Source organism: Electrophorus electricus, chromosome 3 (assembly GCF_041902795.1).
Source record: "Electrophorus electricus isolate QZ-2024a chromosome 3, ASM4190279v1, whole genome shotgun sequence".
NCBI classification, from domain to species: Eukaryota; Metazoa; Chordata; class Actinopteri; order Gymnotiformes; family Gymnotidae; genus Electrophorus; species Electrophorus electricus.
The window spans coordinates 41,824,218-41,844,490 of record NC_137499.1 but is presented as its reverse complement, the minus strand read 5'-3'; the positions used below and the strand labels follow the sequence as shown (position 1 = coordinate 41,844,490).

At 40.9% G+C, this 20,273-nt stretch overlaps 1 protein-coding gene and 1 long non-coding RNA gene across 3 annotated transcripts in view; both read right to left on the bottom strand.

Annotated features, from left to right (window-relative positions):
- znf385c (zinc finger protein 385C) overlaps positions 1-11,845 on the bottom strand; it is a 43,252-nt gene extending 31,407 nt beyond the window's left edge. For both annotated transcript variants that reach the window (XM_035532976.2, XM_035533004.2), the window contains exon 1: positions 11,482-11,845. In XM_035532976.2, coding sequence (XP_035388869.2) covers positions 11,482-11,491 — 10 coding nt within the window. In that variant the 5' untranslated portion in view covers positions 11,492-11,845. The remainder of the gene's footprint in view (positions 1-11,481) is intronic.
- A 1,484-nt stretch (positions 11,846-13,329) lies between these two features.
- LOC145657091 (uncharacterized) overlaps positions 13,330-20,273 on the bottom strand; it is a 33,154-nt gene continuing 26,210 nt past the window's right edge. Inside the window, exon 3 of the long non-coding RNA XR_014122950.1 lies at positions 13,330-13,583. This is a non-coding gene — a long non-coding RNA (uncharacterized LOC145657091). The remainder of the gene's footprint in view (positions 13,584-20,273) is intronic.

Sequence of the window (20,273 nt, the reverse complement as noted above, 5' to 3'; positions counted from 1 at the left end):
ATGCACTGATGGCTGTTTAAATAGACAGAGAAACACTCAACATTAAACCCCGTGCAGGTTCATGCCATCACGGAGGGCGTGGCTACAAACGAGAGTGAACCCCCCTGCACGTGGCAGGCCATACCATGTGACTCATGGGGGGGGGGGCATCCCGTGACACAGACCAATAGATCGGACACATAGACAGACTACAGCCGGACTAATAGATCTGATACATACACACACAGTTTCTCAGTGATATCTCAGCATTACAGTGAGCATTACAGCAAAAGACAAATGTGTGTTTATAATTTGTAAAGAGAAGTTTTAAATGTGTTTTAGTTTGACATGTTAAGACTTCTGGACTTTTGCTGAGTCACTTCTTTATGTTGGTTTAGCTTTATATTACACATCCCTACAAAAACAATGTACAAGGAAGGATGTACACACACCTTAACACACCTTAACACCTTAAACACAGCATATTTATTCCTTCAGTCTGTTTAATGTTTGTGTATACAGATCTTTCCTTGTACAGTCATTATGTGTAAAAGTTTTACCTGAATTCACAATACACAAGCACATCAACCCCACATCAGCCCCACATTAACACTCACCAACACACATCAACCCCACATCAACCGCACATTAACACACATCAACCCCACATTAACACACACCAACACACATCAACCCCAAATCAACACACACAAACCTCACATTAACACACATCAACCCCACATTAACACACATCAATATCACATCAACCACACATCAATCCCATATTAACACACATCAATCCACATCAACTGCACATTAACACACAACAATACACATTAATCCACATCAACCCCACATTAACACACATCAACCTCACATCAATTCCATATTAACACACATCAACCCCACACATCATCATCTGCTGTGTAACAATATAAATGGTCCCTGGCTCGGTTAAACAATACAGGTCACTTGCCAGTATAAATTCCTTGACATTATAGTTATGGGATATTTGTTTATGTAAATAATGTATTTTTGTGCATGCGTGTATTAATAAGGTTGTGTGTGAGTGTGTGTGTGTGTGTGTGTGTGTGTGTGTGTGTGTGTGTTAGTAAGTTTCTGTGTGTGTTTTTGTGCATGTTAGAAAAATTCTAAATGAATCCATCTAGGTCAAAAAAGAGAGTGTGAGTGACCCAGGAAGGAGAAAGAGAGGAAATGAGAGAGGGGGGAGGGTAGGTCACAGCTACTGGAGACATCTGAGAGCAGCAGGCGTGTGTTTAGTTCTACCTGTGTGCTCCTGCACACACTCTCCTCCATAGTGCTTCTATCTACTGCTGTCTCAACGCAATACACAACCCTAGAGCTCCAACCAGGCCACTGCAACTGAAACAGCCATGCTGGTTGTGCATGCGTGTGTGTGTGTGTAGCTAAAGTGTCACGCATGGCACATCCACACCAACTTCAACAGGACAACAACAGGGTCTGAAGGGGTGACAAAACACAGACACACACACACAGAAACACACACGCACACACACACACAATAACACACTAATAACCAGGATGATGAAAGGTGAACACACACACACACACACACACACACACACCAAGGTGATGCATGGCCTTCACATTTAGGTAGGAGATGTAGGCAGACAGAGTGAATCAGACAAGAGAACTGCTGTTCATGATGGCGGGAGCTCTCTCTCTCTCTCTCTCTCTCACACACACACACACACACACACACACACACACACACACACACACAGAATTAACCCTTTATTTATTATAATAAGGCATAGATGGTTCTACATTCAATACACAGCCATGCTGCTGACTAGTCAACTAATGTCAACACATTAGTCATGACCTTCATCAGCACATGACCTGAGATGGTGACCAGCATGGGGAGAGGGGAGAGGAGAGAGTTGAGAGGGGAGGGTTGAGAGGAGGCCCATGAGCAGTTCTGATCTCCTCTCTGGGACCCTGAGGAGACATTTAAGGCTTCTGTCCAGTGCTGCGCCCCTCCAACACCACAGCACAAGACCCCCTCCAACATCAAAGCACACCCCCTTCCAACAGCACAGCACATATTAGGAATAATTTGAATAACAGAGGACAAACCATCTCATAACTCCCCCCCACCCCCACCTCCTAATCTGACTGTCCTCATGGAGGACCATTATCATAGAACCAGCTGTCTACCCAAATTACCACAAATTACCCCAAATCAACTCTTCACACTCTCCTTCTGATCCTCCTCTGTGCTGTTTGTGTGGCGTGGGCGAGAGTGCAGATAATGACCGAACAGGGACAACAGTCACACAAGCACAGCCTTCGTTTGTGTTGAGACCTTGTCAATGTTGTTACTAATGTATGTCATCATCAATGGGCAAATCCCAAATGACACCTTTTCACCCTATACAGGGTGTTAACATATATAAGACGTGATCTTATAGTGTTACGTATATAAGATGTTTTGTTAGTGTTAAATATATAAGACGTGATCATATAGTGTTATATAAGATGTGATCTTATTGTGTTACATAGATAAGATCTTATCTTAGTGTATATATATATATATAAGACGTGATCATATAGTTACATATAAAGACGTGATCATATAGTGTTATATAAGACGTGATCTTATAGTATTTCAAATATAAGACGTGATCACATAGTGTTACATATGAAGACGTGATTATATAGTGTTACATATGAAGACGTGATTATATAGTGTTACATATGAAGACGTGATCATATAGTGTTACATATGAAGACGTGATCATATAGTGTTACATATGAAGACGTTATCATATAGTGTTACATAAACAAGACGTGATCGTATAGTGTTCATCGTGCCACAGTATTCAAATAAATGCAAAAAATGCTAACAACCAAAATGGGAGACCAAGGTGGGTACGTAGAAACAGTTGCTCCTAAAAATGCTTTATTCAGACACACAGAACATTGGTTCAAAGACGGTCTTGCGCCCAATAGCAAGGTGACTGTTTCAAAAAGTGAAGAAAAAAGCAGAAACTGAAAACAAAGCACAAATTAAATATGAGAAAAAAAAAAAAAAACTTTCCCCCGACAGTGTTCGACACAATAACTGATTTCTAAACGGAGGAAGAACACGGAAGCGCAGGCTGGACGCTGCTGTCACCATCCCCGCGGCGACGGGCGGCAGTTTCTGTAGCACTGGCTCAGTCTGCTCACAGGTTCTCCACTGTTCCTCCTGGGCCCTGTTACTGTAATGCAACTACTGCTCCACAACACCCACGACAGCAAAGCTGTTAGAACACGTGGAGGAAAACGCTCCCATGAACGTGTCCGAGACAAGTGTAGTGAACAGCCTATAAAATGTCTGCCATCTGCTTTACGAATCCTGCTGTTATTAACAGTGATGGCACATTAACAGAGCTGGAGCTCTTTATAAACTACTGCAGGTCACCTTCTAAATACAGATCAGCTCTGGCTGCTGCCGCTGTGTGCTGTGCGGTTACATGTGCACTCAGCTCCTTGACAGACTGCGATCTCACTTGTGCTCAATCAGCCTATATGATAATTCTCCTGCAGTTTGATTGTCCAAATGCAACTTGTTGAAGCTTTAATTCCTCCACTGTCCCCACTGCGCGTCCACGCGCCGTACTACGTATTTCTTCCGCCTGCTGCTTCCCGAGTGCTCCGTTAACAGTGTTGGTCAACAGTGACTTTTGCTTCTTACAAAAATACCTGTTTATTATGCTGAATCCAATAATGCTTTCAGAATGTTTCTCATATGTGACTTATGTATAGTAAAGGAGCAGCAATTTTATGACTCGACACTGAGAGACGCAGAAATCATACATATCGGTATACCTTTTAAAAGAGCTTATTTATGAATTGGTCATGTAGAAATACTGAAAAAATATATACACTTAAAACGTGATGGATAAAAATCTAAAAACAAATTTCAGTATAAATTAATAAACATTATAATACATTTCACCAATTTCAGTTTGGGAAGCAAAAAGAGTTCACATTTTATTGCCCAGTCTTATTTTCAGACGTGTCGTGTGCAGCGCTCGTTCTGATTTGTGAGAATTTGGCAGATTTCGATACTGCCAGGAGGTAACGTACATTGTATTTGACATTAAATCGTTCCTCGTTGAAATACGATCAAATACTAATTTGAACTCACGAAAAAAATAATTCTTTCATGATTAGCGATTGTTAACTCTAACAGCACAATCGCCATGATAATCGTGTTAAAAGGCTTTAGGTTGCCAATGTGAAACACTGCACCCAGATGCACTGACACGCAGTCGTTTTTTTCTTTTCCATTGGAGCGATTTAAATTATGGACAGTGTGTATACAGCAGGAGCAGAAGAGAGGCAGGCTGCATCAGCTCGAAGTTTACCTGACACCTTACCTGCTCCTCAGCGTTACACACACAAAGAAGTTGAGGTATTAAAATATGAAAACACACAAACACAGACTTGAGCACGCTTGACTACCCTGATTGAAAGACGTTCCTTATCAGCTTTCCAAAAAGGAATTGAAATGAAGGCATTTAGAGATCCAGGGAGGGGTGGGAAGACAAGATAAAGAGAGATAAAAAGAAATTGGGGGAGGGAGAGAAAAAGAAAGAGAGAGCAAAAAATAAATAAAGACAGAATGACAGATACAGACAGACAGAAACAACCAGAAATGTGACCATCACTTTATTATTCTGTAAAGCAACACTATGTAAATCACAGTAGAATTATCTAGACATCCAGATCTAAAAATAAATCATCTCATGGTATATAATACCTTACTTATGTTTAATGTTCAATAATGTTCAGTAATGGCAGTGTTTTACCTTTCATTCTACGCAATGCTTGGTTTAAGTTTTCTCTCCTGTAATGCGCACTCTGTTCATCTGCACCTGAAGGTGTTTCTCACAGAACTTTCAGTCTCAGCTCATTCAGATAATAATATAATACTAACAGCAGACAGAATGCATACATCTAAATCCTTCAGAGCTAATAATAATAATAAGTATCAAATTATATAATAATAATAATAATAATATTGGACCAAGATCGTATTTTACGCTCTATATCAGAATATTATTATTTTCTATTATTAGCCAATTGTTATATTTCTAACCCCCACCAGGTCAAGGGGTCAAATGTAACGTTTTTCACATACAGTCAGAAATGCACAAACATCAAACATAAAATAAATCAAGTATCATAACTTTTAAAGTAAAATTAAAACCAACAGATGAATATTCAGTATTTTACTCAAGCATGTGCGCACACACACTGATGGCCATTCTCAGGTAGTCATAATGCTTGCCGAGACCAGCAAGATGCTATAAGGTTTCCTCACTCTTTTTCTCTCTCTCTCACACACACACACACACACACACACACACACACACACTCACACACACACACACACACACATACACACACACACACACACACTCACACACACACTCACTCACACACACACAGCATTCAGAGAGATGACAGGCCAATCAAGCCCACACTGTCAGTTTATTTTAATGACTTGTGCTGCCACTTAGCGTGTTCTACAGGGATCTCTCGCTCTCTCTCTCTCTCTCTCTCTCTCTCTCTCTCTCTCTCTCTCTCTCTCTCTCTCTCTCTCAATACCTTCATTAAAGTTCCTTTTCCTTTCATACAGACACACAATCATACACACACACAGTGCATTGAGTGGTTCTGAACATGAAAATCAACCAAAATGTTGGTTAAGGACTTGATGAGGGAGTAATTTTATGTTAATTTCCTAAGGCTCACTCTCTGTCTCCCTCTCTCATATATATATATATATATATATATATATATATATATATATATATATATATATATATATATATATATAATTTTTTTATTTATTTTTACACACACACACACACGTAAAATAATAATAATAAAAATATATATAATAACATTTTGTTTATATATAATAAGAAGAAATAAGGAAGTAACATATATAACAAGAAAATATTTTTGTGACATCTTGCTTTTTATGGTTCCTTATGAGACACATAACACACAACCCTTTGATTTAGTCTATACTCAAACTGTCCACTTACCCTCTATCTGAAGAAAAAGCATCCACACTTGTCCAGTTACCATAGGAACCTGACAGCCTACTGGCAGTTCCAAATCACAGACATCATTTGTCCCAGCACAATTTGTCTGTAACCCCTATTCACAAGCAGTAAAAGGCTGAATTTCTCCTGTCATTTAGCATCACTAAACCATTTAATTACCAGTACTCCACCCCTGATCTTCAGAAACCCCCCGTCTGAAGCAGTGGTTTGGACCAGCACAGAACCCTCATGTCTGCGGCAGTGGTTCAGACCAGCACAGAGCCTCCACATCACGCTCAGTACTCAGGGTGTCAGTGGACTCTTCACACCTGCCTGCAGGTTCCAGTGTTTTACTCAACCTGTACAACTTTCCATGGTCCATGTTTATATTCATAAATACATATTATGTTCATATAATCAAAAGACCAAGATTTCTAAAAGCGTCTGTATATTTTGTATATTGTAAATATACTGTATTTCACAAAGGTCTGTTTCTGGCACACTCTGGCTAAATAATCACATTTTCTAACCTTACATGAAGCAGCTATCTGACCATAACAGGGGATTGATGGTCAGTGCAACACAATTTTTAAGATTTGTAAGTGTAAGTTTTGTTTCTATAATTTCTGCGGAGTCTCTCTGATTTCCTGTATCTTAAATTTACCTGGAATATTCAGCATTGCAGATAAGGTTTGCCTTATAGTCTATTCTGTGACCCACTCAGAAGTCATAGATATATATTTGCAGGAAATAATTTTCTTTCAATGTTAAGTTAATAAAAACAAATTAAAGGATATTAAATCCAAATTAAATAATAATACATCCAAATTAAAGGATATTCCTGACAAGTTCACTGAGAGAGACCTAGGAGTTAAAATGAAAATCACATTCAATTTCGTTTCAATAATGATGTAACTCAGACTCTCATCTGTTTGCACAGGATATTCAAAATGTTTTGGAAAATATCACACAAATTCTATGTAAAACTGCAATCCAACAAATAAAAGAAGATCCGTCCCAAATTGTTTAGAAATTTAAATGGAGCTTTTTTAAAAAAAATTTAAACATTCAATATCAGAGTCAGCAAAGCATGTCACTGGCCTCTCTGCTCTTCTGCCAGCCAAAGATCTCCTTCATAGGATGTCATTAATATGCAAATAACCAAATTCAAAAAGACCTTATCTAGCATCTTAAATAATCTATAGTAAAAACTGCAGGATTTCATTTCAACCAATCAGGAGCAACTCCTGATATACAGTTTACAGACTGAGACTAACAGATTAAATAAGTCTCCTGTAATCAGGTGTTCTCCTGACATCAGGTCCCGCTGTCCACTGTGGCCAACACACCTCCACCTCATCAATAGTTAAAGGCAACACTCAGTCATCTGTAAGGTTGCAGTATGGCTTTTTATAGACATGTATTAAAGTGGATTTCATTGTTCCACTCCAGGTTTTCTGGTTCTCACTCCAGCTCATCCCCAACTCCACTCACAGGGACCCTGAGATTCCAGAGACTCACAGACTGTTAGTATGTCTAAATTGACTGTAACTCTGCCCACAGACACTATGCGTGCCTGAAACTCAGAGACAGACCGTTGCCTAAACTGACTGCAGGCTGAACCGTGCTGCCAAACCTCAGTGTTTGTTCATTCCTTGATTTAACTTTTTACCAATATTTGTGTTTTAGATGCAAAGCACTTTATTGACCTTGTTTCTGACTCCCTGACTCACTCACACACATTTAGCAGGTAAAACATTTCCAGAAGGGGATGCTAATAGCACTCAAGCAGGATCATTATATAAGAGTGGTGCTTTATTTCAATGACAGTGTGTCCTTGTTAATAATGGACATGCCTGCCATGTATCTACCTGCCCCTTTCTCACCCCTTTGTGTTCCAACAATACTGAGTACTGGACTCGCAGAGACGTCTCGGCAGTATACTGTAATGCTACTGCGTACTGGACTCACACAGAGACATCTCCACAGTATGCTACATCTCAGCAAGACAAGTTTATTATGCCACAATTTTTTAAAAACACCTGAAAGATTTTAATACTTTTAACTGAAATGAAAGTATCATAAAATTTAAATTTTTGAAAATTCATAAATTCAGTTTAGTGCATATTGTCCAATAAGTGTGAAATATTTTATAGTCTACAACCATAATTCCCCTAAAAATACAGTTTCTTAAATACAGGTTGCAACTTGTGGATTATCTCAGGTTTTGAAGCCTGAGTCTTAAATATTTAACCTTTAAAATGTCCTTTTTCCTTTTAAGGATACATTGACAATAAATTGTTATTATGTAGTCAGAATAAAATATATGTTAATCGCAAACACACACACACACACACACACACACACACACCACTTTTAAAAGGTTGCCCGTTATTTCAACCTTTTCATAGCCTTAGTGATAAAACCATATCTTATGACTGACAAAATCATATTTAAAAAAAAATATATATATATAGTTAAAAAAATAGTTAAAGAGCAATGGCTGCTCTCTCTCTCTCACACACACACACACACATGCACACGCAATGACCCCGAGATCTCCTTGTGCCACTCCTCCACTGTTTTAAACCGATCTGCTTTTATACCAGCTCTTCACTGCCTACTTCCCAATAACCCCCCCCCCACACACACACACACACGAAACCAGAATTAACGACAACCGCATGTCCCCATTCCCCAAAAACACACACATAGAACCAGAAACATGGAACCACAAAAACATGCCACATGCGCGTGCACACACACAGAGATCTGCATTGCACCATGACCGCCATGACAGTGTTTGCCACAGTACGTGTTTGCTCTAGTGAGTGTGCATAAGCCAACCCCCATGCACTGCACCACAGCCACAGCAACACAACCCCCGTGCACTGCACCACAGCCACAGCAACACAACCCCCGTGCACTGCACCACAGCCACAGCAAAACAACCCCCGTGCACTGCACCACAGCAAGACAACCCCTGTGCACTGCACCACAGCCACAGCAACACAACCCCCGTGCACTGCACCACAGCAACACAACCCCTGTGCACTGCACCACAGCCACAGCAACACAACCCCCGTGCACTGCACCACAGCCACAACAACACAACACCTCCATCTTTCTGAATACACAATTCATCCAAAACATTTCAGAATCAGCTCAGTGCAGAGTAGAACAGCACAGAGTGCTGTCAGAAAAACATCACCTAGCTTTCAGATTTAGGAATGTGGTAAAATTTCAAACTGTGATGAGGTCTGAATAATCTGTATGAACAGTGTAATTTCCTAACCCAAGACATCGTTGAATACTTGGTTAAAATTAGAACACATGGTGTTAAAAAGAAAGTGTGTGTGTGTATAAAAACACACACACACACACAATTTGGACTGAAATGTTACTTTTAATAATTATTTTAAGCATGACTATATATATGTGTGTGTGTGTGTGTGTGTGTGTGTGTGTGTGTGTGTGTGTGTGTGTGTGTGTGTGTGTCAAAGCTACATAATTTTGTGATGATAATAATAATAATCCATTATTATTATTCTTACTGCATCGTCCAACTTTAAGGTGTAACGCTTTCTCTAACGTCTAGATTTTAGACAACAGTGTCTGTGTGTCGGGCCTGTGTAAACAGCGCTGCCGTAGCAGTGTAACCGCCGTGCTGTGTGTGCTGCGTACTGCGTTGCCAAGCGAGTCTCTGGTATCCGACTAATATTGAGCCCTCTATCTCCGCGTGCAGAAAAAAAGGAGACCGAAGAGAGTCATGCGTACATTTTAATAGCAGAAGGCAAAAAGCCGCATTGTTAACGTGAATAACGGGTTATTCTCCATCTACTGAGTGACGCGGTAACAAAACGGTTCCAAAACGTACTATATCTTTATTAACAAATGTGTTTTACGTGATATAAAAAAGACAATAGTATACTACTTCTACAATAATACTTCTACTACTAATAAATAATAATAATAATAATAACAACAACAACAACAACAACAACAATAATAATAATAATAATAATAATAATAATAATAATAATAATAATAATAATAAAGAACCAGGCTAAATAAAAACAGAAGCACAAATAAGAATAATTTGTCATTTCGTATATATGGATAAATATTCGAATTTTCGGAATCGATGTGCTCAGATCTAATACTCATAAAAGCGGCGATTATTTTCAGTTGCGTGCGTTTAGTCTAACGCTAAATAAATAATCAAAAATGTATATAACATTTTCGTAAAAGTGTAGTAAGTACGATTGGTCTTTGCATAAAGATAAATAAAACCTAGAACCTAAACCATTTGCGTAGATTACTCGCGTCTTATTGATAACCCATTTTTTGGTGTGCACAAGATCAATGCCTCATAATTTTTAATTTTGCGCCTCACTGAGCCCTGAGCTCGCGAGGTGCGTTGACCCGGCACGAGGCCCTAACACCGGGCGCTTTGTGTGTGAGAAGTGCGCTTAAAAAGTGAAGAACTGAAAGACTCCACAAGGAATTAAAAAAAAACTAAAAATGGAATTTTTAATTAGCTCACCATTCACTCTCCGTTTCTGCGCTCCTAGTACAGAAAATAGTTCAAATGACAACGAAGAAAATGCCGCCGCAGCAGCTCAGAGGCGCGCAAAAATGCTTTTAAACTTCTTGTTGGCACAAATTAATACCGCTTTGAAAATATCTCTACGTAACACTTGAAAAACATTTGAAAATACTGAAAGTTTTAGTATACAAAAAAATGGCATGTTCAAAACACAGTAAACTAAATCTAAATCACAACTCCCTGCGAGATTTGGGGTCATGGAATGACATTCCCACGCGCTCTGGGCCTCTGTCATGTCTCGTCTACTCGGCCCTTGGACTGCGTGCCTCTCCTTCCTGCCAGTCCCTCGCGTGGGTCTTGCAGCAGAGGTCAGTGGTCAGGAAAAGGAGAGCCCATAAACAATGGCACCTGCTCCTCACCCGGGATTAGGGCTCCAGCGAATCTCCACTCGTTAGACGATTAAGTACGAGGGTCTTGCAGGGACTGGATGGTCCGTTCGCTCACGTAGAAATTGCACGCAGACGACGGAGTCAGTGATACCAAGCAGACGACACGCGCTCGCACTGATGGCCTTGCGCAACCAAAACGCACGACAGACGCACATTACACAGCGGATAAACCGCGCGCGCGCCTGAGAAGGAAACCATGGCTAGCTAAGTTTAAACAATGTTCTTGCATACCCAGTTATATACCTGTTGGCATTAAACACTAATATTCACTCACTAACCACAGACGCCGTCAGCAAGGAAAATCGCGAGCGCGTAATCTGGACAGTGACAGCGGTCTCCTACATGATCACGCGTCCATAAAACGCGCGCAGGGGTTCCACGTCGGCGGAACCCTGACAATGTTGCGACTTACCGATCAGCATGATGTCGATTAATTATCGAACCAAATCCGAGTTTTCCAAACAAACTGCAGTCAAACGAAGAAGCTGACAAATACTCTTCTGCACGCAGATAAACCAACACACCAGCACTCCCGCGCCAGGCTACCGCTTCAGTCTCGTGCTCGCTGCTTCTCTTTCGCTTGTCCTTGTCTTCGGTGGCGCGGGCTCTCGTTCACCAGCGCAAAGGAACGCCACATATGCTCCGCACTCACGAGCGCACTGCCCCACTCATCTGTTCGCGAGTCAAGGAGGAAAGGAAGGGAGGGGGTGTGATCACCCCCCGCTCCCGTTGCCGTTTAACCTGAACGAACGGCACAGATGGGTAAATTAGCGGGATCCATTTTCTCCTTTCATGCTCTCTGATTTCGACTAAATAACGGTGCGCACACAGACACACGCTTGCAGGACGTGTGTGTCCGGCGGGGGAGGGGGTAAGCTGTAAGGTAAGATGGGGCAAATATTTCACCTACGGTAGTTCAGTTGTCAACATGAGCTCGCTTCAAACGGGCCTTCCCCAAAGGAACATCCTACGAAGCCAAAAGATCGCAGAAATGTCGGCACGCGCCACCATGTTAATGATCCTTCTGCAGGTGTTTAGAGAACCTTCACTAGTTCCAATAAACATACGCACGTGCGCACGATCCAGTCACAGTACTTGCTAGTTAAAAGAAAGAAAAGTAAATATGTCTCAAATTACAAATAATAACATTTTTACATGAAACAAAAATTGTTTTAAAGGTAAAATCTTATACAGGTGTAAATAGAAGCATCTATGCAGTGTATATATATATATATAGTGTGTGTGTGTGTAAACAAATGTAGACTGCAGCTTTACACACTGACAAATTAATAATGACACATTAGCAGAGACAGCTGTGTCCTCTTCCTACCAAAATACCACACACACACACACACACACACACACACACACACACACACACACACTTTTACTAACATTTAGAATAGCTACAGTAAATATGGTAAGTATAACAGGTGGAACACATCAAATAAGGGAAGTACTGAGTGGTGCATGAGACTCAGTAAAAAGCCACTGGAATATTATCAGTGTCTTTAACACACTAAAGAACAACTAAATCAGCTGGATGAAATCATTAATTCATCCTTCCTTCCTTTCTTCCTTTCACTTTTGTATGGTTTGTGAAGGGACTTGTGAAGTGGTACAAAGCCTGTCAAATGGCTCCCATCAACTTTTATTTTATTAGAAAAAATTCACAAATAAATAATTGCCAGTTATAATAGTCATTCAAATAACACTGTTCATTACAGATGAACACCCCAATCACATCTTGTATTTTACTGGGTAGTGTCAAAACGCCGTTTGTCAAAATGTAGATTAAAATTGTATTTCAAAAATCTAAACTCTATGCAGTGAGGTGTATTCTTACAGGCAGGAGCTACAACCGAGAGAAAAGCACTGAAGGTCACATCTCTGGGCAAAATGCACACGTCTGCTGGTCAGAAATCAACACAGGGCTAAATCTTAAATTTACTGGTCTGTGGGGTGTGTCCAGCCCAGTCATTTCTGAAACACCCCAAGTCTAGCCCAGTCATTTTTGAGACTCTGGATAAGTGCTGTGCTTAGAGCTGTTTTAGGCACCATGCGTCTGTCTCTCAGTTCTTTCCCTGGTCTCACACATTCACCAGTAAAAAGGAGCTTTAAATCCAATAAGACTGAAGAGTTTTCTTGAGAAACATTTAACCCAACAGCCTAGTGAGTGGCAGCAGCATTCTCTCTTCAGAGTTTTAAGGCTGTATTTGTGTACGTCAAGCCAAAGACGTTTGGAGCACTTCCCAAAAAGTCAAGTCTATCCATAATTCCTCAGATATTCCATAATATAGGCAATTACACTCCAGTCCTCCAATATCCCAGAATGCAGTGGGCTGTATGACAGGAGACTGGCAGGTAGAGTTGAAGGGCATTTGCTGGGCTGGTTGGGGTAGGAGAGTATTACAGGAGAAGTTAACTGCAATGAGGCAGCATGTAAGACTCCATCATGGCCTTCCAAGACTGGTCAGGTGAAAATGACATTTAATGAGGAACTTTGCCAGTCAACTGTGCACACAAACACACACACACACACACACACACACACACACACACACACACACACACACACGATATATTCATTACAAGAACAACAATTATTGTTTATTAATAATAATAATAATAATAATAATAATAATTATTATTATTATTATTATTATTATTATTATTGTATCAACTAAGTTGTAAGGTTTACACTAACGTCCTGTCTTTTAGGTGACCCTAATAAGGTGATGATAATAATAATAATGTTGTTATTATTGGATATAGTTTTGCTCCACCAAGGGGAATGAAGTCCTTCTTCACCCTTGACTTGACTGTTATACTGTAATGCTAACTGGGAAATGCTGCTCTCAAGGGTTAGGGTTCAGAGTTTAGGGTGTAGGGTTAGGGATCAGGGTTCAGGATTATGGTATGGGTTAGGCTTTACATTTACAGCCCTTAGCTGACACTTTTATCCAAAGCAACTTAGAAGTATGACTGAGTACAACTTGAGCAACTGAGGGTTAAGGGCCTTGCTCAGGGGCAACAGGATTTAGGGTTCAGGGACAGGATTAGGGTTCAAGGTTAGGATTTAGGGTTCAGGATTAGGGTGTAGGGTTCAGGATTATGGTATGGGGTAGGGTTTAGGGTTCAGGATTAGGGTTCAGGGTTAGGATTTAGGCTTAATGTTTCAGGTTTAGCATTCAGGGTTAGGATTTAGGTTTCAGGATTAGGGTGTAGGGTTCAGGATTATGGTATGTGTTAGGGTTCAGGATTAGGGTTATTTTGTACTGTGAACAGAACAAGGCTCCAGATGGGCCTTGTAGCTGTTTTTATGTACTTACAGAAACCAACAAAGCTTGATAATGTCATTATAACAAAAGTAAACCTGGTCTTAACCATATCAAACCTTCACCAGGGTGTTGGAATATGCATGAGGCCATGTATTTACAGACCAGTAAAACCTGCTGTCAGGGTTTTAATGGAACCGTCGTAATGTCCTACATAGGCAAAAACATCATCAAGGAAACAAAGTGATATCAAACAAACTCACAATCCATCAAAGTGCAGAAGTGCCTTTGTTTGGAGGTGCAGCTAAAACAACCTTCAGGAAGACAGCAAACTGTTGTCCTTATTACACATTCAAATCTCCATCACCAGAAAACATTCAAATCTCCATCATATTGCCAAGAAACATTTACTTCCATGTGTTTTCTATTGCTAGTAATAAATCATATGTAGAATGTTCTATGAGTTCATACTGGTTTGTGCTGAGAAATCATCATCATCATCATCATCATCATCATCACAAGGAAGCTGAAACTACAATCGCCATCATCTTTCCTAATCCTGTGACTACAGCTACTCGGTGTGAGAAACAGACCGTTTTGTTATACAAACAGCCGACCAGTGAAGTGACTGAATACTCACACAACACACACAGCACTTGTACACGAGATGCTCAGACGAACTCCAGACGAGCTCTGGTGAGTCCAGCATAATGTGCAGAACAGTGCATGTTAAATTACAGCCTGGTGTCATAAACCACGTGCACATGGCCACAAACGAGGGGCCTAAAACATGGTCATGAACAAGAGCAGAAAAGGGGAGTGGCCTAAAAGAAGGCAGGATTTAAACACTCACCATATGATGAATGTTTATGTGAATGCGTGAGGCTATGTTTGTGCCAATAAACAAATAAACAGTGTCCAGTCTACAATATCAGGGACATAATGCCTGCAAATATATACATATTATGCAAATATATACAATATGTAGCATTTATAATTTTATCATTCAGTGATTGGACCAGTCTAAACTTTCTTCTATGCCTGCATCCACCCCTGCCCACACACACCCCATACATGCATGTGTGTACACACACACACACACACACACACACACACACACACACACACACACACACACACACACACACACACACACACCTCACTGAGATGCATGTCTGAAGCCCACATATATGCACAGGACAAACTATGCACAGTGTGTGTGTGTGTGTGTGTGTGTGTGTGTGTGTGTGTGTGTGTGTGTGTGTGTGTGTGTGTGTATGAGTCAGAATAATGAGGAACATGATGATGTCACTTTCTTGATAAATTCCATCTTGAAGCTTTTCTGAAGTATCATGAGTATTTTTAACACTGACACCAGCTGTAGGTTTGTAGGTTTCATATAAATGGTCTAGGCCTGTTTTGGAGAGCCTGGAACATGAACTACTGAAGAGTAGCTGACAGAGTGTTACCTCATAATGCAGTTATGTCACTGCTGATATCATAATCTGGTGTTGTACAGTGTCTAGTGCCTTGTATCATGAAATTATATGACTTAAGAGTTTAGACTTGAGAGTCTGCCAAAGCTGGCAAAAACGTCTAAGAACTGAAAAAGGGGTTAGGGGTTAATGGTTAGGGTTAAGGGTAGTAGTTAGGGGTTAGGGGTTAGGGTGCACAACTGAAAAAAGGATATGATGGTCTTAGATTTTTATTTTTATATGTTGAAAGATGTTTAAATAAAATATGTTATATAGACAATGTGATAAAACTAACAGTAATGTTATGAAAATAATTGTAGTGTGGGTATGTGAAGACATGGATTACTTAGTATGTAACCACCTCAGTGACCTAGTCTCAGTCTCACACACACATACCACCCCATCATACATACAAACAAACAAACACACACACACACACACACACACACACACACACACACACACACACGCGCATGCGCTCATGCACACACACGTACCGCCCCCAACACACACAAACACACAACACTCAATCACACACACGGCTACACACTCAGACAAAGGACCTGGGTCCCTCTTTGTTTGAGGCAACATCTGCTTGGTCTGATAAAGGAATTAGAACACCTATTTCCACAAATCGCCACTGGAGATACATAAGACCATGGACTGCTGTGTGTGTGTGTGTGTGTGTGTGTGTGTGTGTGTGTGTGTGTGTGTGTGTGTGTGCGTGCGTGCGTGCGTGCATGTGCACACGTGTGCGTGCGTGCGTGCGTGTGTTCCACATCCTGTCTGCAACTCGCCTGACTGAGAGAGATGATTAAAACCCAATTACACGCTACAGATATGACCCAAGGCAAAGGCCAGACACACAACACTGGCTTATACACACACACACACACACACGTTTTATACACATACACATAGTACCACACACAGTCTGCCCATTCACACACAACACACGCACGCACACACACACACACGTTTTATTCAGATACACACAGTAACACAGTGCCAATGTGCAAACCCTCCAGTTTAGCATTCACAACTGTAAAAGCTACACCAATATTACCATGTAGAATGGAAATATAATGAAATGTCATGAACACAAACACAATAAAACATCATGTACATGCACACTCATACAAAATAAGAATGACATAACAGTAAATAGTGTAAACAAGCAACAACAATTGAATGTAATATTGTAGTGACGAACACATGGACACACACGCACACAGTTATCTTACATATGTTTTACATGTTACGTATGTCTCTCCATAAGTGTGTCTCTATATATATGTAGACATATAATACATAAAAGTTATATATATTTATTTTTCTAGCTCTCTCTCTCTCCCACTGTTTGTCATCTTGAAATCCATTACCAGTTACCAGAGCAGCCAACCAGAAAATTCCCATCATGAAACACTAACTCATTTGCATATTCCAGTCTCATTCGCTCACCACCCGTGAATAAATTAATACATGAATAACAATGAAAGTCTCTCTCTCTTTCTGTCTCTCCTCCTGTGGCTCTCAAAGAACAATACAAAGAAAGTTCTACATACTGGAACATACCTAATTAATGTGACATTTCTCTCTCTCTCTCTCTCTCTCTCTCTCTCTCTCTCTCTCTTTCTGTGTTCAGTGTGTGTGTGTGTGTGTGTGTGTGTGTGTGTGTGTGTGGTGTGCGCGCGTGTGTGTGTTTATAAGTGAAATAAAGAGAGAAAGTGATGGAGAGATACAGAAAAATCTATAAAAGTAAAGATGAAAGGAAGATAAGCAGAAGATGAGATTACAGGCGAGAGGGAGAGAGATAGAGAGGGAGAGAAGGAGAGAAGGAGAAACATAGAAAAGGAGAGCAGGAGAGAAGGAGAGACCCCAGGGCTGCAGAGAGGCTCACGCAACATTTCAGTGTCTTATAAATCTCACACACAGCATGACATCACACAAATGAGCATGAACACCTTGTGTTTCAGCACTGACACATGATCACTGTACAATAACCATCACTACGGTGTGTGTGTGTGTTGTGCATGCGCATGTGTGTGTGTGCGCGCATGTATGTGTGTTGTGCGTGCATGTGTATGTTGTGCGTGCATGTGTGTGTGCCCGTGCGATGTGTGTGTGTGCTGTGTCTGTGTGTGTGTTGTACATGCATATCTGTGTTTCTGTTGTGAAAGTTGTGTGTGTGTGTATGTGTTGTGCACTTTGTGTGTGTGTGTGTGTGGGGGGGGGGTTTCACAGGGAAGCCTGAAGGAGGACTCTATGGTGGGCCGTTTAGGGTGAAATCAGTGAAACACTTGCACACACACACACACACACACACACACACACACACACACACACACACACACACTCATGCATGACTACCGAGTCACTGAATTTATCCTAAATGGCCCACCATAGGACTCTGCTCATTTAAGCCATCATGTGACCAATGATACCCATGATGCAACAATCAGGACTGTCTGGCAAAGACAGAGAGAATGAAACAAAGAATGAGAGAGAAAATTAGAGGGAATGAAAGAGAGGGAGAGAGAGAAAATGAAACAAAGGAGAGAAATAATTAGAGAGAGAGAATCTGGGGTGAGTGTTACACTGTCAACTCACCCAACCATAACATCTCAGCTGTGTAAGCCAACACAACACAACACCACACCACACACACACACACACACACACACACACACACACACACACACACACACGTAATTACACACACACACACACACACACACACACACACACACATATGCACTGAAACACAAAAAATATTTAATATAATAAATGTATAAAGATATCATTAATAATGAACAAATTTGAACATTTCTCTTCCTTTTTTCTCATTTTAATAATGAACATTTTCCCTCTCTCTCTGTGCTCATGTGAGTGTGCATGAGTGTGTGTGTTTGCAGCAATGCTGACCGAGGACAGAAGCCTGGAGGAATCAACAGAAGGTGAGCAGAGATAAGACTGCTTGTGTGTGCACGCGCGCGTGTGTGTGCGTGTGCGTGTGTGTGTGCGTGTAAACATGCATTTAATCTGTAAGCAGAATGCTTGGAAGGGGAGATGTTCTGGTGGACACTTTAGTGTTTTATGAAAGGTTTAAAATAAAAAAAGATTTTACGCTCATTTCTCACATTATTTGCTTGGATCAAGATGAGCTGAACGTCTTTCACCACTTTAAATACAGTAGTTTTGGATTCATGTTAGGGTTACGTTATTGGTGTTGGGTTCATGTTAGGGTTACGTTATCAGTGTTGGGTTCATGTTAGGTGTCACGATTAGTCCCTCCCAGCTTCCATGTTCCATCTTTTCCTTGTCTTGTGTATTTTAGTTCCATGCCATAGTTTTGTTCTCTCCGCCCCTCATTTGATTGCTCACACCTGTCCCTCGTTTCTACCTTGTTACGTTCATGTATTTAAACCCTGTCTGACACCCTGTGTTTTGGCTGTTTATTGTGTTTGGTGGATGTATGAAAGTCCATCTGTGTTTCAAAGCCTTATGTTAGCCTGTTTTGTTATCCTAGCCTGCATGTTTCCTAGCCTGCATCCCTTGTTTGCCTTCGAGTGTTTGTTTGTTTATCATGTATCCTCATAATCTCCGTGTTGCTCTATGACCCTGTACTACCCTTACGACTATGACTCTGGATTTGCCCCAAATAAATCTCACTCTTCTCTGCACATGCGGCCGCCTCCTTACTGCTCACTGCTACATCAGGGTTATGTTACCAGTGTTGGGTTAATGTTAGGGTTGTTATCAGTGTTGGCTTCATGTTTGAGTTATGTTATTAGTGTTGGGTTAATGTTAGGGGTGTGTGTGTGTTAGGGGTGTATGTTGGGCTGAGTGTATTAGTCTGGTGTATGTTAGGGCTGTGTGTGTATTAGGGCTGTGTATGTGTGTGCTCGCTAGGGTCATTGTCGGGATAAGGGTGGTGCATTTGGGGTTCGAAAATTTCTGACTTCATAGAGAACAAATGAGAAACAAACCTGACCAGGTAGAGGAGAACAGAGCCACATACTGAATGACTTAAGGTTCTTATGTATATGGTGTGTGTGTGTGTGTGTGTGTGTGTGAGTGTATGTGGGTGTGTGGGGGGGTTAATACTCCTAGCAGTGCTGTTTTCTCATGGTGTGCACTGCCCACGTTAATTTAACTCCAATCATGATGTCTTACAGCAGCCAAAAGGACTAATCAATGATCTTTTGTGTCCTACGGTGCAAAGGTACATAAACACACACACACACACACACACACACACACACACACACACACACACACACACACACACACTTTATAAGGCAGTCAGTAAAATAGCTGCCCTAGACTGGCTTCTTTGGGGGGGGGGGGGGGGGGGTGTCACCATCCTGAGCGTTTCCGTGGTGAACATGTTCGGTTGCTATGTAATTATGGTCCATTCGCATGAGAGATTGCACCTGAAGTGGGTCTGA